Genomic DNA, 23572 nt, shown 5'->3' with positions numbered 1-23572 from the left:
AGGCAGCATTAATGTAAGATTTACAATGAAAACATGGAGATGTTGAGCTCATTGTTTTGCAGTTTTGTCCTTCTTAAATGTCAAGAGGAGAGGCTGCTGATATAACCAAATTTCTGTCATTGTATATGCCATTTCAAGTTCAAGTTTAATCTTTATTCAACCATACATGAATATAGCCAAATGAAACAGCATTACTTCAGGGCCAAGCTGCAAAACACAGTACCAACAGTCACACACAGCACAAGGCACATTTAAGATAGCAAACACATGCAAGATATCAATAAATACAGTCACACAAAAAAAAAGTCCAAGACCCTGAGTCCATGAATGTTGCAGAAATCTGCGTCGACCACAATACAGCTCGTCTTCTGCCGAGTGAACATTGGGGACCGACTCCAGCTTGCACGCTGCGCCACACCACCTCTGGTGAAGTGCAGCAACTCCGACATCTCTCTCCTGCGATCAATGCCACGCAGGTTCCCCGATGTCTGCCCCGATGAATTGGATTTGCAGCATTCCACATTAACAATGTCCAACAGGGTCTTGCGATCACAAGAAAAGATGGTGCATAAGCTGGATATCATGTTTACCAAGAGGGACAAAAGAAAAGCTAACTGTTGCCTTGATGTGGTTGAGCTGAGTGCTGTTATGACCACACCCATCCAGACAAATGGGTTCATCAACCTCACATGAACCTTTTAAATACAAAAACTCATGGATTACCAGGCAAGCTATTTATTACCAAGTCAATAGCTTCTAGTCTATGTTTGATCAATCAAACTGTGCTCACTGATGCTCCTTAAGATATTGATGATTGTGCTTTTAAAGTTCAGTGGAAGTTGGCTTTGCCTGTTCTTGCTAGAGGTGGTCATTATCCTGAAGTTGCAATACGGACATCACCAAAACTTAACAGTGCAACCACTGATTTTGCCCAAAGCCTTTTTGATCACAGGAATTCTGAATGGAACTCAACACAAACTACATGCAAACACAGGCCCTCCCTGCATTACAAACAGCTGACTTTTGGACACCTTGTACATACAAATGAGCATTACGGAGATCAACAGGAAGGATGGGATGGATTTTCTGGCCACTGCGCCAGGGACAGGGCATTTTAAATCTGCTTTCTCTTGCTGAGCCACAACAATCAGGGGATAGGGTCAAGCTGAACAGACCGACTTGCACACTCTGAGTCTGGCGGCTACTCTTCCTGTACCTTCTGTTTTATTGTCACAAATACATCCGTGATCCTCTTTCACATGTTTTGTTCACTTCGAACTCCCAAACAGTTTTAATTATGAACATTTGTCAGGAATGAAATCCTATTGTGACCTGGAATCTTCTTATAACTCTACTCCTGACCAGAAGCTGTTGAGTTTGTTATGAACAGTAATGAATCAGCTAACATTGCCAGCAGAAAACTAGCAACATCTGTAGGCGTAATTAGAATCTTCAATTTGTAATTCCTTGTTTTCACAATACAACAAATGGATGATTTTCCCTCTGTCCCTTAGTGTTATACATTTGATCCAGTTCTGGCTTTCAATAGTAATGGAGACAATCTGTTGAAATTTATTAAAAATGTCTAGCAGTAAAATCAAATAATGCATTTGAAGGGAAATTAAATTATCCAGATTTTATTATTTTACAAATGTGCACTTCAAACTACAGTTACTTTAAAATATTTTAGTTTGGGAATAGGGGTAAATTTGCAAGTTGCTTTTGCACAAGGTGTGAGATGTTAATAGACAGAATTCCTACTAAAGATAGTCTCATCAAGAAGAGCTCTTCGATCAGGCACAGAAGAAATACAAGGTAGTTGGTGAAAGGTGAAACTGGGAGGGGGGTGGGGTGAAGTAAAGTAAAGAGCTGGGAAGTCGATTGGTGAAGGAGATAGAGGGCTGGAGAAGAAGGAATCTGCCACCTCCAACAGGTGACCACCATCAAGCACATCTTTTCCTCCCCGCCCCCAACTTTCTGCAGAACCTTTATGCAACTCCCTTGTCTATTCGTCCCTCCACACTGATCTCCCTCCTGGCAATTATCCTTCCAAGCAGAACAAGTGTTACACCTACCCCTGCACCTCTTCCCTCACTAACAGTCAGGACCCCAAACAGTCCTTCTAGGTGAGGTGACATTTCACCTCAGTCTGTTAGAGTCATCTACTCTATGCAGAGCTCCTGGTGTGGCCTCCTGCATATTGGTGAGACCCGTCGTAGATTGGGAGGCTGCTTCACTAGCACCTACACTCCGTCTATCAGAAAAAGTGGGATCTTCCAATGGCCATGCAGTTTTATTCTACTTCCCATTCTGACATGTCAGTCGTGGCCTCCACTCAGGTTGGAGGAGAACCCACCTTCTCCCCACACCCCCCACCAATCCCCATCCCCCTTTCCCTCTCTCACCTCATCTCCTTGCCCATCCATCACCTCCCTCTGGTGCTCCTGCCCCCCTTTTCTTTCTTCCATGGCCTTCTGTCTCTTTCACCAATCAACTTTCCAGCTCTTTATTTCATCCCTCCCCTTCAGGTTTCACCTATGATCTTGTTTCTCTTTCCCCCCCTCCCCCTATCTTTTTAAAGCTACTCCTCAGTTTTTTTTTCCTCTCCAGTCCTGCCGAAGGGTCTCGGCCCGAAATGGCGACTGTTTACTCTTTTTCACAGATGTTGCCTGGCTTGCCAACTTCTTTCAGCAACCTGTGTATGTTGCTTGGATTTCCATCATCTGCAGAGTTTTGTTTGTTTGTCACTGCTAACATGTAGTATTTTTACAGTGGGCAATCAGTTTGATGAGTTGCATCCCAGCAATTTCCATTTACTATGGAGTTAGACCCAATTCTGCCATTGCCTCTAGACCCAAAAGCCAAGGGCAAGAATATCTGCTCTCTTCTCCTCCCAGCCCTTCCCCCACACTATCACTTTAGTTCTGTGAAAACAGTGATTACAAATCAAGTCAGATTTAATTGTGGACAGCTTTTATTTTGTGATTATATGCCTCAACTTTTCCCATCTTAACTCACATCAAAGCTGGGAATTAAAGATTGTATAAATAATTCTCTACTGACTTTATTAACAGAGATTCTGGAGGAGCCACAAGTTTTCAAGTAAGACTTCTAAGTGCAAAATCTCACCTAGTGAACAATTGCTTTGCATTCTTCCATCAGTGGAGCAGCGCAACATCGCACCAATTACTCGGCCTCCCACCATCACTACACGGATATCCTTCCCATGAGATTCCTTTACATATTTCTGGAAAAGGTATGGAGCATCATGTCGTATTAGGTGAGATAAATCTGATAAATGATGCTTGTCTCGTGCCAGGAATACTGCTTTACCTGAAGGGAATGACAAACAAGTAAAGCTCTGTTTACATTCTGTTCCACTATGTAACAATGCACAATTTCTGTCAGAACCATAAAGAATAAGCTTTATTTTTTTTTTTTAAAAAAGGGGCACTAGCATTTTCTATAAGCAAACTATTTTCATGATCCAAATAAGCTGCACATTAATGGAGTGGAAGAACTTTCCTGTTCTGAGTTTTGCATGTATGCCCTTATGGGCATTTTGAGTGCAGTCATTGACTGCATGCACGTTTTGAAATAGAACATAAAGCTACACCTGTGTGAATCCCTACAGCATCTGGTGATTCTGTGATCTCAGTCTCCATAGATGTTCTAACATCAGCTTCCAAGAGGGTGAACTTCACAAGGTGTTAGGCCCTGATGGTGTACCATCTGGCGGGGATGTTCAAGGAGATCTTCAATCTCTCATTGCTGCAGTTGGAGGTTCCCACCTGCTTCAAAAGTGCAACAATCATACCAATGCCCAACAGCAGGGTGAGCTGGTCAATGACAATCGCCCAGTTGCACTCACATCTACTCTGATGAAGTACACTGAGAGGCTGGGGATGGCTTGAATCAACTCCTGCCTAAGCAAAGACCTGGACTTGCTGCAATTTGCCTATCACAATAAGTCTACAGTGGATGCAAATTGCAGCTAAGTTGGTGAGGCCAAATTTTGAGTATTGTGCATAGTTCTGCTCACTTACATACAGTAAAGATATCAATAAGATTAAAGGAGTATAGAGAAAATTTACAAAGATTTTGCTGAACTTGAGAACCAGAGTTATATGGGATTGTTGAATAGGTTAGGACCGTATTCCCTGGAGCATCAGATATTAAGGAGAAATTTGATAAGACATATACAAAATTTATGAAGGGTATAGATAGGGTAAAAGGCTTTTTCTACCAAGGTTGGGTGGGTGAGACTAGAACTAGAGGACATGGTTTAAGGATGAAAGATAAAATGTTTAAAGGGAACATGAGGAAAAACTTCATCAGTGAGTGACACTCACATCTACCGTGGTGAAGTGGTTTGAGCGGTTGGTCTTGGCTAGAATCAACTCCTGCCTAAGCAAGGGCCTGGACCAGCTGCAATTTGACTATTGCCACAATAGGTCTACATATATGCCATCTCACTGGCTATCCACTCAGTCTTGCATCACCTTGATAATAGTTATACAGTACCTATATTAGGCTACTATATCTCAGCATTTAACACTATCATACCCTCAGTTGTAATGAACAAGCTCCAAAACCTGGGTCTTTATATCTCCCTCTGCAACAGGATTCTTGATTTCCTCACTGGGAGTCCAGTCAGTGCAGATCGGAAATAACATCTACTCCATGCTGACAATCAACACTAGCTCATTTGAACGATGAGTGCTTAGCCCACTGCTCTATTCTCTCTATACTCATGATTGTGTGGCTAGGCACAACTACTGTTGGCAGAGTTTCAGATGGTGCGAAGCAAGCATATAGAAATAAGATAGATCAGCTGGGTGAGTGGTGTCACAATGACAGCCTTGCACTCAATATCACCAAGACCAAGGAACTGATTGTCGACTTTAGGAAGGGAAAGTCGAGTGAATATACACAGAGGGAAAGGTTGAGCAGTTTTAAGTTCCTGGACATCAGCATCTCTGAAGATCTATCCTGGGCCTAATACATTGATGCATTTACACAGAAAACACGACAGCGGTTATATTTCAATGTGAGTTTAAAAAGTTGATATGTCATCAAAAACACTCGTTAAACTTCTACAATGTACCACGGAGAGTATTCTAACTGGCTGCATCGCTCTCTGGTATGGAGGGGCCACTGCACAGGATTGGTAAAAGTTGCAGAAAGCTGTATATGCCAGTGATATTAAGCCTGATTCTGATTTCCATGGAATACCAGCAATGCTGTCAAATACTAGTTTGTAAGACACCATCTGTTCTTGAAATCAAAGCAGGTGAAGTCTTCATGAATAAAGTGATCTTGGTGACCTCCCTGATACAAATCCACGCAATGTGCAGCTGTTTTAAAAAGTCCTGTAGACATTCAGTGACCCTGACCTTCATGAGAACAGTTCAGACATGAGAGTGTGCCTGGTGGTCACATACCCTAGGTGATGACAGCTTTGAAAACTTAAGGCAATGAACAGAGATCAAAGCTGGATATTGTGCCTATGAAGCTTTTCACCCACGGGCTTGTCCTTGCCTCTAACTTAGAGGCCTCTATCCTAGACCGATGTTATGTTAGCATAATACTACTTCCAGTGTTGCTAACATTATCCACATTGTTAAATATCAGAGGAAACATTTAACTGAAGCTAATTCTGGACTTTGGAAGGTGTATGAGAAGTTTGTAGTCAGTTAAAAAGTTACCCAATGTAAACTGAATGTTCCTTTAAATACCAAAAATAGCAGCAAACTAACTATGGGAGTGAGGCCTTTTACATTGGTAAAAGGCAGTGTACAAAGGAAAGCGTCATTTCATGTACACCTTTTGGTGGGATATCTTCAGCTGTACTAAAATAAACCCAACATGCAAATACCTTAGGCAATTTTGCAGTTGGTAGAATTTCACTTTGTACTATTTGCTGGTGATCTACTCCAACTAAAATTGAGTCTACACAAATTGCATTTATAAAATGACCAAGATGTAATCCAGTTGTGGATTCTTGGCAGAATACATATGTGCTGGGGCAGATATGACACTTCAATAATTCAGCCTTCACTCAAAATCCAATCTCCTATATTTAATCTCCTTCATCCCTTTTGGCTTTTGTCCTTAAGGAAAGTAATTAATAAAAAGGTAAAACTAAAATTTGAACATACGTTTTTACTGCCTACACACTCAATGGCAAAATGAAAATTGTATGTACCTCGATGACCTCGTGTGTTTTTAACAACTACTGGATATCCCAAAGGTTCAGCTTCATCAATCATTTTTGCAAAATTTTCATGACCACCTGTTGTAAAAATAGATAGAAATTAAGGGTTATTGTACAATCAAGAACATGACCGCATTCATTAATCCCCAGTTTTCTCTTTCCACTTGTTAGTGTAAAGGAGAATATTCCCCACCCCATTCTTTTCGCTCAATTTACTCAAGATGAACAAAATTATAAATTCACCTTAAATTGAAACTATACTAAACTTTTGCTAGCTCTACTTCATTTGACCTAAAACACCTACCATCTTCTCAATCAGGTCCAGTATTCTGGTCCCAACTGCTTCCACTTTTATTCTTTGCAAAGAGATGTAAATAGCAGGAATATTGGTTTAAAGTCTAGTAGGGCATACAGTTTTCATAACAAAAAGGAGGTAACTAAGTTTGGCAAGAAAACACATTTATAGTTTCTATAGTCCTCTAAATTTAGAATAATAAGGGTGACATCTATTGTAGATTACTAGAGTCACAGCATTGCATTACAGAAAGTGTTTCTGTGCCAAAAAGAGTTTTAATTGTTTATTTATCTATTAAATTCAATCAAAGTAAAATACTGCTTTAAGGCTTGCAGGATAGTCAAACTAAATGTTATATTTAGAGGTATAACATTTATACCTACCATAAGAGAAAGTGTCAGGTAATGGTATTCCATGACCAGCTAGTTCCTGGAACGTCCAGAACTTGTTAACACAGTGCAATATGGCCTGAGGTCGATTGGCCAAGCGACAGCCCATCTTTTCAAGGTGACGCAATAATGTTATATCACTGTCATTCTGTACTGAAGGAGTGGGAACTCTTACCACCACCACCTGAGGGTAACTGGTTATCAGCTCCTGTTTGATACGCAGTCCTGCAAAGAACAATAGAAAATAACCATCAATAGCACTACAAAAGCATTTAGTTACAGTATAATTTCATTCTATTAAAAGATGACTGTGAAAGTTTCTGTCACAGGAACATGAATATATTTTATATAGTTTTCAAATATACCACTTAATCAATTCCAAGAAGGTACTGCAAAACAGGGTTAATAGCAAATAGGTACAGAGAATCTTTGGGTTATGCAAGGATTGTCCAATCCTGAGAACTGGCCATAATCTGATTTTTCCCACAATACAGAAATGAACCATAAACCCCAGTATTGTTCAGAATATCCGCTGTGTGCCTGGGGACCTGGGATCCTTGCAATCTCCAGGCACAGAGCTCGAAAAAAGCAACATAACGGACTTTTAACATCGTAAACCAGCAAGTAGTTTGTTATCTCTCCCCACTCATTGGAAAATGGAGTCACCTCTTTCTCCCTTATTACGGGAAAGAGAGCCTGCAGCATGTCAAATTATTGGGTGAACAATGTAATCTTTAGGGTAACTGCAAGTCCGTGTCTTTGCTACCGCTTTTCTCATGCTTGAGTGCTGGTAGCAGGAGCGCTTTATTTTTGCCGTTGGGGGGAGGGGGATTGTTGCTCGCAGCCGCTTACACGCGGGAGGAAGAAGTGCGGGGGGGGGACTTTGGGGTTCTAACATTTAACTGTCATTCATTCTTTGGGGCACTCCTCTGATTTTGCAGATGGTTGCAAAGAAAAAGCATTTCAAGATGCAGATTGTATACGTTTCTCTGACATTAAATGTACCTTTGAACCTTTGAATATACTTCCTACAGTTTATTCACTCCATCAACCATCTTACGTTAACCATTATCCATAATTAGTTGAACACATACAGTATCCTGTCAACGAAGACCATGAAGCAGTTTAATATTATTTGTTAGTCTTATATAAATTTTTATGCAAGAAGTTGCAAGTTGCAAGATTTCTGCAAGTCTGGTGTTTTGTAATCTGGGGAAACCCAGTACAAGGAGCTTTCATGTCTAAGCTATCTCTCTGGCACTCAACTCATTATTTCAGCACATCATAACTGGAGTAGATTAGTAAAAAGTTCACAGGTGATGGGTTCTGTAGAAAAGAACTTTGATCAAAGCTGTTACGCAGGTTGACTCTGTGGTTAAGAAGGCATATGGTGCATTGGCCTTCATCAACCATGGGACTCAGTTTAAGAGCCAAGAGGTAATGTTGCAGCTATATAGGACCCTGGTCAGACCCCACTTGGAGTATTGTGCTCAGTTCTGTCGCTTCACTACAGGAAGGATGTGGAAGCCATAGAAAGGGTGCAGAGATTTACAAAGATGTTGCCTGGATTGGGGAGTATGTCTTATAAGAATAGGTTGAGTGAACTCGGCCTTTTCTCCTTGGAGTGACAGAGGATGAGAGGTGACCTGATGGAGGTATACAAGATAATGAGACATTGATTGTGTGAATAGTCAGAGGCTCTTCCCAGGGCTGAAACGGCTAGCATGAGAGGGCATAGTTTTAAGGTTCTTGGAAGTAGGTACTAAGGAGATGTCAGGGGTACGTTGTTTTTTTTTTAAAAAACGCAGAGAGTGGTGAGTGCGTGGAATGGGCTGCCGGCAACTGTGGTGGAGGAAGAAACAATAGGGTCTTTTAAGAGACTTCTGGATAAGTACATGGCACTTTGAAAAATAGAGGACTATGTGTAATCCTAGGTAGTTCGAAGGTAAGGACATGTTCAGCACAGCTTTGTGGGCCGAAGAGCCTGTATTGTGCTGTAGGTTTTCTGTTTCTATGATAAACTAACAAAGCAAGGAAAGACAGCTATTTTAAGTTGTAACAAAAGTATCTTCAGGAAGATAAATAAACAGATTGCATTGCAAATTTCCCTTCATTAAAATTTTGTAAATGAACACCACACTTAATTAAAGGGAAAGGCATTGGTTAGATTTATTGCAGCATTAAAAAGAACAAAATGCAAATCAAAACTGAAAGATCTAGAACACAGCACATAGACCAGTACAGCACAGGAACAGGTGCTTTAGCACACAATGTTTTGCCGACCCAATTAAATTAGTAATCAAATGGCCAAATGAACTAATCTCTTGTGCATATACAATGCTGATATCCTTCCATTTTCCTCATATCACGTGCTTACCTAAACATCTCTTAGAAGTCCCTAACGTATCTGCCTCTACCATCACCCCAGGACATGCATACCAGGCACCCACCACTGTGTAAAAATCTTGCCCCTCACATCTCCTTCAAAATTACCCCCTCACCTTAGATACATGCCTCTGATGTTGGCTATTTCAACCATGGGAAAAAGATACTATCAGTCTACTCTATCTATGCCTCTCAATTTGATAAACCTATCAGATCTCCCCTCAACCTCCACCTCTCCAGAGAATATAAACCAAGTTTGTCTAACCTCTCCTTGTAGCACATGTCCTCTAATCCAGGCAGCATCCTGGTAAACCTCTTATGCACCCTCTCCAAAGCTTTAACATCCTTCCTGTAAGGAGGTAATCAAAACTGTATGCAATACTCCAGATGTGGCCTAATTTGAGTTCTATAAAGCAGCAATATAACTTCCTAACTTTTGAACTCAGTACCTTGACTAATTATAGCAAGTATGCCATATGTCTTGTTAACCACCTTATCAACTTGTCTAACTACTTTTAGGAAGCTATGAACTTGGATTGCAAAATCCCTCTGCTCATCAATACTGTTAAGGGTCTTGCCCTTAACAGTGTACTGTCTCTTTACATTTGACCTACCAAGGTGCAACACTTCATATTTGTCTGGGTCAAGCTCCATTTGCCATTTCTCTGCCCATAACTGCCAATGATCTATATTCTGCTATATTCTTTTGCCAGTCTCCTGTGCTATCCACAACACTACTAATCTTTACATCTTCTGAAAACTTACTAACGCACCCATCTACATTTTCATCCAGGTTGTTTCTATATATTACAAACAACAGAGGTCCCAGCACAGACTCCTGCAGAACACCACTAATCACAAAACTTCAGCTCAAGTAAGTCTCTTTGACCACTACCCTCTGTCTTCCATGGGCAATCCAGTTCTAAATCCAAATGGCCAATTCACCATGGATCTCATGTGTCTTAATCTTTTGGAGGAAAAATCTAGTTACTTTTAAGGATCAAATTACTTTTCATATAGATAACTTTCCATTAGAGAAAAGCTCTAATGCTGATTCTCTGTCAGGGAGCAACATGGTTCACAGATTATGCACACAATTGTAAGAGAATTTATTTCTAAAATGGTTTTGAAAAGGCTGTGGAAAAATTATTCCTGAGTCAAAGTTTAAAGTTCAAAATAAATTTATATCAAAATACGTATATGTCACCATATAGATAGATAGATAGATAGATAGATAGATACTTTATTCATCCCCATGGGGAAATTCAACTTTTTTTCCAATGTCCCATACACTTGTTGTAGCAAAACTAATTACATACAATACTTAACTCAGTAAAAAATATGATATGCATCTAAATCACTATCTCAAAAAGCATTAATAATAGCTTTTAAAAAGTTCTTAAGTCCTGGCGGTAGAATTGTAAAGCCTAATGGCATTGGGGAGTATTGACCTCTTCATCCTGTCTGAGGAGCATTGTATCGATAGTAACCTGTCGCTGAAACTGCTTCTCTGTCTCTGGATGGTGCTATGTAGAGGATGTTCAGAGTTATCCATAATTGACCGTAGCCTACTCAGCGCCCTTCGCTCAGCTACCAATGTTAAACTCTCCAGTACTTTGCCCACGACAGAGCCCGCCTTCCTTACCAGCTTATTAAGACGTGAGGCGTCCCTCTTCTTAATGCTTCCTCCCCAACACGCCACCACAAAGAAGAGGGCGCTCTCCACAACTGACCTATAGAACATCTTCAGCATCTCACTACAGACATTGAATGACGCCAACCTTCTTAGGAAGTACAGTCGACTCTGTGCCTTCCTGCACAAGGCATCTGTGTTGGCAGTCCAGTCTAGCTTCTCGTCTAACTGTACTCCCAGATACTACATTGAGATTCATTTTTTGCAGATAATTACAGGAAAAAATACAAAAGAATTTTAGGAAAAACTATACACAAACAACCAATGTGAAAAAGGCGGCAAATCGTGTAAATAAAAACACAGAACTTGAGTTGAAGTGTTTTTAAAAGTGATCTGTAGGTCACAGAATCACTTCATAATGGCTGTAGAATAATAACAGTTCTTGAACCATTTGGTGTGGGACCTAAAGCTACTGGAACTCCTGCCTAACGGTAGTAACGAGAAGAGGGCATGGCCTGGATGCTGGGGGTCTTTGCTGATGGATGTTGCTTTCTTGAGGTAACAGTTCACGTAAATGTACAAAATGGTGGAGATGGCTTTGCTGCCACTTTCTGTAGCCTCTTCTGTTCCCCGGCTTTAGTGTTTCCATACCAGGCTGTGATACAACCAGGATTCACTTAACTGTGTATCTACAGAAATTTCTCAAAGTTTTTAGCAGCCTGCCAAATCTACACAAACTTCTGAGAAAGTAAAGGCTGTGTGAAGCCAACTTTGTGATGACACTTATGTGCTAGTCACAGAACAGATTCTCTGATAAACTGTATTGACGTCAAGGAATTTAAAGCTACTGATCCCTCTCCACCTTCATCCACCTAATGAATACTGGCTCTTGGACCTTCCATTCCTTCCTCCTGAAGTCATGATCAGCTCTATGGTTTTACTGACACTGAGTGAGAGTTTGTTGTTGTAGCATCACACAAGATTTTTTAATTCTCCTCCTATACACCTTTGATTTGGCCAACAGTGGTGTCATCAGCAAACTTAAATTCAGTACTGGAGCTGTACTTAACCACACAATCATAAGAATAAAGTGAGTACAGCAGGGCAAGCAATTTGAGGATCCATCATGAATATTTTCATGCCACAATGTGGATTTTGTTAACCTGCTAGCTTCTCCACTGTAATACAACTACCAGAACTGGTAGTTATATTTCCTCAGTAACCCACAACACCACCACTTTATCATTTCCTGTCAGTGCCCTTGTGTACAGACATCTGTATCTAGTGTCACTTTACGTACATACAATCAATGTATACAAGTTACTTTATGCATTTTTAAATTGTTGTGGTCTTCATCTTATTGTGTTTTTTGCTGCACTGATTCACAGTAACAATTTTGTTCTTTACACTTGTACAGTGGAAACGATATTAAACAATTTTGAACTAAAAGTAATAAATATGAAGAGAATTTACCATGACAAAGGGCAGCCTATCAAATAATCAACTTAAAGGTCTTGTCACCCTTTAATAATTGCACCAGCATGCCAAAGGCATTTTGAATATTTACTTCCCCTTTGAAAATGAGAAAACTTAAACAAATGCAATTTAAACCTATTATATGTAATGCTTTCAGATGATGATATGGATTTTATACCCAGGACAATTTGAGCATCAGTCAGTCAATTTGAAATACTTGGGTCTTTATGGCTTTATATCTTTAAGAATTTACAGAAAGTTGAATATGCCCATTTTATGGCTGGCTCCTTCAACCAGAATAAGACAGTTTTAGAAGTCGACACAAGACAGAATGTAAGAGCAAAGTTTGCTGATTACTGAATCAGCCTGATAAGCGTTTGCTGTAATCAGCGTTGTTATGACTCGTGACAATAGAAATTATTTTTTCCATAGAAATTCCTTTATAATACACCCTTTGATAAACATTATTCTTCCCTCAGCAACAGTCCAGATAAAATCATAGTGGTTAGCATCCGAAAATATTCACATAATTGTTACACAATTTTGGATGAATAATTTACAATATCAAACCACCATTTTTAATATTGATTAAGCAGTAGTTTGGCTTTTATAAACCAAGCTTGAAATAAATAGAGACACACCTAACAGATTATAAATTCACAACTGAAGTACCTCTGGGGTTTTGGAGGTTTTTAAATAATGTAAATGGCAGTCACAATACACACACACATTCAAAATATTATATATAGTATTTTATATATAATAGTGAAAAGGGTTTTAAAAAATAAATTACTGTGTAACTAATTTAAATGAAGTACAGACTAAATTAGAAGACCATCAATACCTCCACAATACTACAAAACTGTATTAGTTCCTAATAGTTACTGACTGAGGAATTAATCCAATGTACACTGCCACGTTCTTTTGATTGTATGTAAATGGAAATAAAAGTCAATACAGATACCTAGTTCAGATAATGGACTGGCTTCATACAATGCTTTTGATGATTGCATCTGCCAAATCTTCATTTTTATCATAACATTCAAGACCATTGTCAATATCTTCACAATTCCTAACTTGGAAGTAGTGAAATAGTTTCATTTTCACTCCTAGATGTTTCTGGCATCTCCAAGCCTGAATGCTTGAAAACACAGTGAGCAAAATAGTTCTGAATTGTCTGTTTGCTTATTTCTTGCCAATTATCAGTGACAAAAATCACTGTTTTTTAAAAAAAAAAATACAGACACAACCAATGCTGCTCCAAGTATGGTGTAGTGTCTAACAACCACACAAGTGCTTGCGACAGACACTAGTTAGGAACTGTTTGGCAATAGTCTTCTGTCTCAATTATGCAGCATAGTTTGCCAAATAAACAAAGGGAATCTTGGCTATATTCTTGATTAATTTTTGTTCTTTAAGAGCTGTCCAAATAAGCAACTGCCCTGATTAACTGATGTCCTAGTTAACCAGAAACCACTGTATTTGGTTTAGTACTCTTTTCATGCAGCATCCTTGGAGTACTCAGAGAAAACTTCCATATTTCATCAAAACTAGACTGAAACCCAAATTTCAGATCGAGGGCCACAGGAAATTCTCTAGTTCTATTTTCTCAATTACTTTTTGTTCTTTAAGAGTTGGCCCAAATAAGTGGCTGCCCTACTTAACGGGTGATTCAATTAAATGGAATCCACTGTATTTCAATTAGCAAGCACTTGGTACTTCTAGGGAGTCAAAGGCTAATTTGCTTAGTTTGTACTTGCACATGAAAACTATCATGCCAGGACTGAATCTGATGAATTACAGTGCACTCAGTATCATAAGTGTTTCCTTCATTGGATAGGGAGACTAGATCTATATACAGCATTTCAGATGTGGTACAGTGCAGTCACTAGTGGTAGAATTCCACTCCTGCTTCTATTTTTGATGTTTTAAGGTCAGATATTACATATGGAAACTAATACTTTATACAGCAAAGTTATGTAATTCAGCATCAGATTGTCACAAATCCTGATAGTCAGGCATCTGGCTCAATCATTGGCCCACAAAATGAGAAACTGGGGTATACCACCGGAGTTGGGATTTCAGACTGCAGGCCAGAAGTGCATTTGGAGTGTGGACTGGGATCTGCAACAGCAAGGTCCATGAAATTAAAGCTGAGATTCATTATGCCTGTATATTTTGTGCTCCCTTGAAACTCACTGGGCGTACTGGAAAATTTATTGTACTATTGCTACAAAACAAATGGGGGGGGGGGGGGGAAGTGCCCTGAAAATGTGCTAAACCAACACCAAATTACCACCAATGCTGGTTAATGGTGTTTTACTGTACTGCATTTCAGATGTGCTCTTATCAATGGAATATACAACCTCAAAATAAACAATAGCATTGTTAGTTTTCCTCATCATGTGTAGCACTTGCATACCATTTTTTGAAATCATTCACTAGGAACCCAACCTTTCTGGATGTCAGAGTTTTGCAATCTTTCACAAATTAAGTTAGTTTTTTAAAAAAATATTCCTGTTAAAATGGACACTTTTCCCCACGTAGTCCTGCATTTAGCACTATCTTTGTCCAGTCTTCCTTTATATACCTCTCTTCACAACTTACTTCCTTTCCTACCTTCGTGTTATCAGCAATTTACATACCACCTTTAGTGCACCAAGTAATTTAAATAAACAGTAAAACATTAACATTCCAACATCTATCCTCAAGGCATATCGTTCATTTTTACCAAATGGAGTAAAATATCCCTATTTATTGTCAACCAAAAATCTTTCCACACAATAAGCTTTCACAATAACTTTTGTTGCACCTTAACAAATGCCTTCTGTATATTAAGCATTGCACATCATTGGTTCCCCATTAACTGCAGCATATCACTTAGAGTCACAAGGTTGTACAGTTTATAGAAATGGGTTATTTGGCCCAACTTGTCTCTATCAACCATGACACCAATCTATGCTAATCCCATTTGCCCACATTAGGCCCCTATCCCTCTACTCCTTTCCAATCCAAGTACCTGCCCGAATGCCTTTTAAACACTGCAATCGTATACATCTCCACCTCTGGCATGTTGTTCCAAATAATAACCACCATCCTCTGTTTGGAAAAACATACCCCTCAGATCCCTTTTAAATCTAACCCTTCACCTTAAATCTAAGCTCTCTAGTTCCCCTCACCACCCTAGCAAAAGGGCCATCTATCCTCTCTACAGTACTGTGCAAAAGTCTTAGGCACATATATAATTAGGATACCCAAGATTTTTGCACAGCACTGTATTTGTCAACGTGGAACATAATGTAAGTTTTTAAATCTGGCAGGGTCAAAGGATGTTGGGAATGGTGAGGGCAGATCCTACAGGAGGGGGTGGGACAGGAGGTATAGGAATATCAGGGGCGGGGGGGGGGGGGTTGCGCAGGTACAGACACACCTAGCCCCAAGACACCAGGCAAGGCCATTTGATCCCAAACAATTGGTTTACTAATCACTACAGAATATCTCTCTGGTGCTTCCTGCTCCCTCCCCACCACCCCCCCAAACCATGATTGCCCACTCCCTGCAACACACACAAAATCCTAGAGGAACTCAGCAGTCAACATTTGTGGCTGAAATCCTTCAGCAGGATGCAGGCTCTCAGCCTGAATCAGTGACTGTACTCTTTTACTGCTGAGTTCATCCAGTATTTTGTGTGTGTTGCTTGGATTTCCAGCATCTGCAGATTTTCTCATTTACGATTCCCCTCTCCCTGTTCCCTGTCCTCTTCCCACTAAGTCAGCAAGAGATCCATACCAGAATCAAGTTTATCATCATTCATGTCATGAAATTTGTTTTTTTTATTGTGGCAGCAGTACAATGCAATACATAAAATTACTACAGTATTGTGCAATTGGCTTAGGCACCATAGCGAGAAAGATATGTAGAGAAAGACAGACACACACACACAGGTACATATGCCTAAGACTTCTGCACAGTACTGTATGCCCTTCCTAAATTTTATGAACCTCTTATGAGGTCATGCTTGAACACTACATTGCAATGAGAATAAAACCAACTTAAAATAATATCTTATAAGCAAAGTCCCCATTCCAGTCAATATCCTAGTGATATTTTTCTGCAATCGTTCTTATGTTACCATACTCTTCCTATAATGCAGAAACAAGAGCTGTGCACAATACTCTATAAGTGCAGCCTTATCAATGTTCCATGCAGTGTCAACATCCCATTTCTTACAGTCAATGCCTTAGCCAACAAATGCCTTCTTCACTACACTATCAACCTGCGTCATCATTTTCAGAGAGCTGTTAATTCTTACCCCAAGGTCCATCTGTACATCAACATTCCTGAGGTCCTTGGTTTACTGCACGTGTCCTCTTAGTTCTTTTTCATGTCCCATATCTTACACTTTGTGACTCATTTGTGTCTCTCTGTATTCTATCACAACCTTCTGCAGTTTTATTTGATTTTCATAAACTTGGATCCAGGTTGCCAACACACCTTAGATCCCATGTGTCCTAACCTACTGGGCCAGTTGCACATAAAATGTACTTACCAACCTGCCTTAACCAATTCTCTTAGTTACTGCCTTGAAAATTTGATCAGATATTCAAGACTGACATTCCCCTACACAAAAGAATGAGCACTCTGCCATGACAGGAGAATAAAACGAGGTATAGATTTAAGATGAAAGGGGGGGGGTCAATGGAAAAAGCTTCCTCCCCCTCCCTAGAGAACATTGCATATATGGAACAAGCTTGCCAATGGAGGTGGCAGAGAAATGTATAGTTACAATGTTTTAAAGATGTTGGTACATGAATAGGAAAGGTTTGGTCGGATCCAAGCAAATATGATTAGTGTAGATGGGTTTCTCATTTAGCATGGACGAACTGGGCTGAATGGTTTTCGCCCCTCCCCCCCAGCTTTACAACTCTGAATCTATGTTAACTCCTTTAAAGAATTCCAATGAATTGGTCAAATGTGACTTGATTTCTCCTGCACAAGACTATGCAGGCTCCATGTTTACTCCTTCTTCCAGGAAATACAAAAATCGGTCAAACTTGTCTTCAGGTTTGCAAAACTTTGTTGATTTTGCCACTTTAACCATAACATTTTCAAAGCATCCTATTTGCCTTTTTTAGAAACAGATTTTTTAAACCTATAACAGATGTTAAGTTGACAGCAGATTCCTGCTTTCTGGCTTCCTCTGTTTTGTGAATAAATTTACATTTACAATAAAGTTACATTTGCTATTTTTCCATTCCAAATTGGACCCGCCCTTAATCGAGAGAACCACAGAAGGTTAAAACCAACATATCAATTACTTTACTTGTCACTTTTAAGACTTGAAGCTAAAGTCACCAGGATCTGGAGACTTGCCACCCTACATATTTAACAATTTGCTCAGTATTACATTCCAGGTTATTATAATTGTTTCAAATCCCAATTTACAGCTTTTTCTGTTAGATTACTTATTTCCTCCATATTTAAAACTGATGGAAGATTCTCGTTTCATTTATCTGCTATCTCTTTGTTTTCAATTATGTCCCTTTACTCACTTGCAACTTAATATTTTTTGAATGTATTTGCAGAAACTCCCATCTGTTTTCATACATCTGGTTGGCTTTATACCGTACTCCAATTTTCCTTACTCATTAGTATTTAACCATTTGTTACTGCTTTTATATTCTATGCAATTAAACCAATCTGCCATCAATCTTTATGTAATTATGTAATTTTTCCTTAAATTGGATGCCACCTTTAACTTCCTGATTAATCTCGTATGCTGGGAAAATTTAGAATATTTGTGCATTCTGGGAAAAAAAATTCAACTTAATGTCTCACTCTCAGTACAATAGCTTTGACAATGCTAGTTGAAAGGCCATATTTATTTAATACGTTGCAGCATTTTAATTTTAGTTTGAAATTTATATCATGGATTAAATTAATATACTATAAACCCTTGGCTTCGGTCTTTACCAATAATCAAAGATCTTTTTTTCAGTTATTCCGTGGTACAAGGCAAGGCTGTCCTTTAAGTCCTTTACTATTTGACATTGTTTTGGAACCTTTGGCTATAGCCATTCGTGAATCACCTAATATTTTGGGTATTACTCGTGGGGAAGGGACGTATAAGTTATCATTATATGCTGATGATTTGTTACTATAACATATCCGACCCTGAGAGATCTATTCCTGCTATTTCGTCCTTGCTTGCTCAGTTTAGTAACTTTTCTGGTTATAAATTGAATTTTAATAAGAGCGAATTATTTCCATTAAATATGCAAGTTCCAATTTATAAACATTTACCATTTAAAGTTGTCACAGATTATTTTACTTATTTGGGTATTAAAATTACCAAAAAACATGAAAGATTTATTTAAAGTTAATTTCTTACCTTTAATTGACCAAATTAAGCAACTTGCTACCAGGTGGTCTCCATTATCTTTGTCATTGGTTGGTCGAATTAATGCTATTAAGATGATGGTATTACCCAAATTCTTATATTTATTTCAAGCATTACCAATTTTTATTCCTAAATCTTTTTTTGATATTATTGACTCCAAAATATCTTCCTATCTGTGGCAGAATAAAAATCCTAGACTAGGCAAAAAATATTTACAGAAGCCTAAGAAGGAGGGGCGGTTTGGCTTTGCCAAACTTGAGATTTTACTATTGGGCAGTTAATATACGATATTTAATATTTTGGACACAAGAATCAACTATAGCAACTTGCCCACAATGGGTAAATTTGGAATGTAAATCTGTACAAGACTTTTCATTGTTTTCAATTTTAGGATTTTCACTTCCTTTTTCTTTATCTAAATTGAATAAACAAATAACTAATCCTATAGTCAAATATACATTGCGAATTTGGTTTCAATTTCGTAAATTTTTTGGTTTGAATAAGTTCACCTTATCAAGCCCTATAATATCTAACTTTTTTTTTCGGCCCTCTTTTATGGATCAAGCTTTTGTTTTATGGAAAACAAAAGGTATAACATGTTTTTGTGATCTATTTTTGGATGATAGCTTTATGTCCTTTGAACAGCTATCTAATAAATATAATTTACCTAAAACTCATTTTTTTTTATATTTGCAAGTTAGAAATTTTTTGTATAATGAGTTACAGTCTTTTCCAAAACTATGTCCATCGGACATTACGGAAAGAATTTTAGCTCTGAATCCTTGTCAAAAGGGTTTAGTAGCTGTCATTTATAATATGATCATGAAAATACAGCCAGAAGTATCAGAAAAAATTAAGGAATGGGAAAAACTTCATTGTCTTATACCCACTGAGCAGTGGGAGAAAATTTTACTATTAGTCAATTCGTCTTCTATTTGCCCTAACATGCCCTAATACAATTTAAGGTTGTACATAGAGCTCATATGTCTAAGGATAAACTTGATCGATTTTATTCTTATGTTAATCCAACCTGTGACAGATGTCATTCTGATGTTGCTTCATTGACCCATATGTTTTGGTCTTGCCCTTGTTTGCAAAATTATTGGAAAGATACTTTCAGTATTATTTCAATAGTTCTGAATATCAATTTCCAACCGCATCCTATTACTGCAATTTTCGGTTTACCAATGGCGGATAATAGTCGTTTATCCTCCTCATCTCGACGAATGATTGCAATTGTTACATTAATGGCTAGAAGATCTATTTTATTGAATTGGAAAGAAATTAATCCTCCAACTATATTTCAGTGGTTTTCTCAAACTATCTCTTGTTTGAGCTTAGAAAAAATTAGAAGTGTTGTCTTTGATCCTTCAGTTAAATTTGAAGAAACTTGGAGACCATTTATTCAACATTTTCATATGTTAAATTGTCTTTTCCTAAACCTCACTTTTATTATCCTTAATTATTTGGATGGAGGTTCGGAGTTATTGGCACTACTGTATATATTTGACATTATGCAATGGCCCATGTTGGTTAGTGTTTTTTAAAATTTCTTTTGTTCATAAATACTATGAGTTTGGGAGGTTTTATATATATATAGATTATCATATATTTGAATGCCTACTTAAACTATTAACTATGTACTCTCAAACTCTCTGTATTCATGTTTCATTTATGTTTGCTTAAAAATTAATAAAAAGATTTTAAAAGAAAAAGCTTTGACAATGCTGCATTCCTTCAGTAACGTATATGGATACAATTATGAAAAAGGCATGGAAGCGGCTATATTTCATTAGGGTTTGAGGAGATTTGGTACGTCACCAAAAACCAGCAAATTTCTACAGATATACAGTGGAGAGCCTTGACTGGCTGCATCACCACCTGGTATGGGGGCACTAATGCATAAAATTGGAAAAAGCTCAGGGGATTGTGAACATCCAGCTAGCTCCATCATGCGCACTAGCCTCTCCACCAGAGGACATCTTCAAAAGAGACACCTCAAGAAGGCAGCATCCATCATGAAGGACCCTCACCATTACAGGAGCCTGAAGACACACTCTCAATATCTCAGGAACATGTTTTTCTACTCCATCAGTTCATGAACCCGAACTCACTATTTTTCTCTTTATGCATTTTTTTAAAAAAAATACTCCTTACTTTAACTTATATTTAAATTATAATAATATAGTACTGCTGCCACAAAACAATTTTCACAACATATCAGCAATAATAAACCTGATTCTAATTCAGTACTATATTAGTCCTTAATATTCTTTGGTCTCAAGTCTCTGCAGTAGAATCTCAACCCAAAGTCTTCTGTCTACCACTAAATTACAGCTAACTAGGTTAAATACACTTCAATTTATCTTCAAACTGCAAATTCTACAAGATCTTGGTATTATAATTTAGATTTTCTATAAAGCAGAAGCTCTAATAATTAGCCTTCTACTGAATTCCAGCCCACGAAAATTCAAAGATCAATCACTACACAAGAAATATAAACACAAATACACTTGTTGCCTGAATGTTGTTGAGATTGCTCATGAATTGTAAGGAGGAAGGAAGGAAGGATCAACTTTATTAGCTATATGCATTTACATATGTTAGGATTTGCTGTGGCATTGGTGTGACACGTAACAAAAAAAATCAATTATAGAGCTAATCTAAAAATAAAGAAAAACTTAGAGATTTAAGTATGGATATGGACTAAAGTGTATAAATACATAAAACTGAAGCTCCAGTAACTATGATCTACATTAACAGTGTCATCACAGGTATAACATTCAGTTCGAAATTACTATTATATTTGTTTGCCTTCAGGGTTTGAATCAGAATGAAACCTAATGAAACACATAGAAAATAATCCAAATGGAACAAGCTTCATAACTACAGGGGTAAAGGAATGGGAAGGAAAGAAGGTAGAATATCAGGTTTGGATAGGCCACCAGCAAAGTAAAACAACTTCTGTTGTCCAGAGACTCATGAAAATATTTACATAGCCACACTGTAGAATTTAGCGCATGTTCATGAATAAGACACATCAACTAAATGGGGCCAAGCTACACGTTTTTACTTTGTGTTTGACGTATTGTGAAGCTGCAGCACTAGACAACCTATATTGCATGGTGTTATTTTCATATTCTTGCATACAACACAGAATCGAATTGTTTATTATATGCATTGGCCCATGAGATTAAAAATCTCAGTGGCACAGAACTCTGTACCAAATCATCTATCAATACTCTTTCCCACTTACAGAATGAAAAATAATTTATCACACATCTTTTTTTTGTCAAAAGGTGATATTTGATGTGGACTGAAGGAGGTGGAAGTAGGCCATTCAGTCCATCACAGCCACTCCACCATTCAGTAAGATCTGATAAAAATACTCTTGCAATTTCCTACCATGTTGATGATTGAACTAAATTAGGAATTGACTTTCAAAGAAAGTTTTTTTTAAAAAACACCTTGAGATCCTTCTTGAATATAGCACCATTTTCACCTTTCTGGCTTCAACAAATTTCTGACACCTGACAAAACTGTCTAATTCTCCATTAATAACATAAATGCTGTGAATCCAGTGGAGAATTATTTTACGTCCTTTAATTTAGCTGGGGTTTCATCTCATTGGCTCTTGCTGTGCAATTATTTTGGAGGGAGGAATGAGTCATACTTGAGTACTTTAATCCCTTGGATGGCATATTTTAAAAGCAGTTCTACATATTCAAGATTTGGGAAGTATGTCTATCGATAATAAAGAATCACTTTCCCTTGAATAGAGTTTGGCATCTGCAGAAGCTATCCAACTTTCCTATCCTGTGCTACCGAGGTTTACAGTACTAACAGTAGGGGAAGTGGTGTACAAACTTGCATGATACAATGAATAAAATAAATATGAATGAGAATAATGGTCTTTTATCTGCCATATGCTTGCAAGTTGCACATATGCAACTTGGCAGCAAGAGACTTACAAAAGGATAAAAGACAACAAAAAGCAAGTGAAAATGATTTTGTTTTTATGGGGTGGGGAGACTAAAGTCATACTGACAAATAGTGATACTTACAGATAGTATATGCTTTATATTGCTTGATGTATTTGGAAAAGCAGATAACTGGATAATGAGCAAGTAGGCCATTTGAATTTTCATGACTCTCTTGAATGAGATTTACACTTTAAAAAATTAAGTTATACATTTTATTTTGATAATCCTTTGTTTAATGGAAAGATAGAATGAGTGACTCTTTGCACTAGTCATGCAATAACTACGGGGAAACTAGGAAAGAACACAATGTTCTAATATGTGTCAAGAAAACTTAAATTTATACCAACTGTCCCAGTTTTCTGTCAATTAAAGAAGAAATAGTTGAGTGTACAAGTGCAATTCCAAGGCCACCAGCAGGCCAGGGATACTTCTCAAATGCACAAATATCATACATCTGTTATGGTCAATGTATGGCACTCTATCCAGTAGGTTGCAAGACTCTGAACACAGAATCTAGATTGATATGCCAGTGCATTGCTGAAGTAGTGCTGTATGCAGGTGATCTCATGAGGATGACACTTTAAATTGTGGCCTCATCCACCCTCTCTAATGAATGTGCGAGACACTCAAGACAATATTTCAAGGAAGAACTAGGGAGCACTCCACTGGACTAATTAATATCGACTCAAGTTTAAAAGAAAAAGATAAGCCAAAGTTTGTTATATTAGAACTATTGGACTCTTGTGTACAAATCAGTTGTCAAAAATCACAGTATAAATGCAGAGTTTTCTTTC

General features: G+C 38.0%; 1 protein-coding gene across 5 annotated transcripts in view; it reads right to left on the bottom strand.

Moving 5' to 3' along the window:
• Positions 1 to 23572, bottom strand: part of rimkla (ribosomal modification protein rimK-like family member A) — a 77068-nt gene that overhangs the window by 8599 nt on the left and 44897 nt on the right. For all 5 annotated transcript variants that reach the window (XM_073031804.1, XM_073031803.1, XM_073031805.1 and 2 more), the window contains 3 exons: positions 6896 to 7126; positions 6209 to 6295; positions 3130 to 3333 (listed from right to left, as the gene is read on the bottom strand). In XM_073031804.1, coding sequence (XP_072887905.1) covers positions 3130 to 3333; positions 6209 to 6295; positions 6896 to 7126 — 522 coding nt within the window. The remainder of the gene's footprint in view (positions 1 to 3129; positions 3334 to 6208; positions 6296 to 6895; positions 7127 to 23572) is intronic.

Source organism: Hemitrygon akajei, chromosome 29 (genome assembly GCF_048418815.1).
Source record: "Hemitrygon akajei chromosome 29, sHemAka1.3, whole genome shotgun sequence".
Classification (NCBI taxonomy): Eukaryota; Metazoa; Chordata; class Chondrichthyes; order Myliobatiformes; family Dasyatidae; genus Hemitrygon; species Hemitrygon akajei.
Note: the sequence above shows the minus strand (reverse complement) of the source record. Positions and strands in the feature narration are given on the sequence as shown.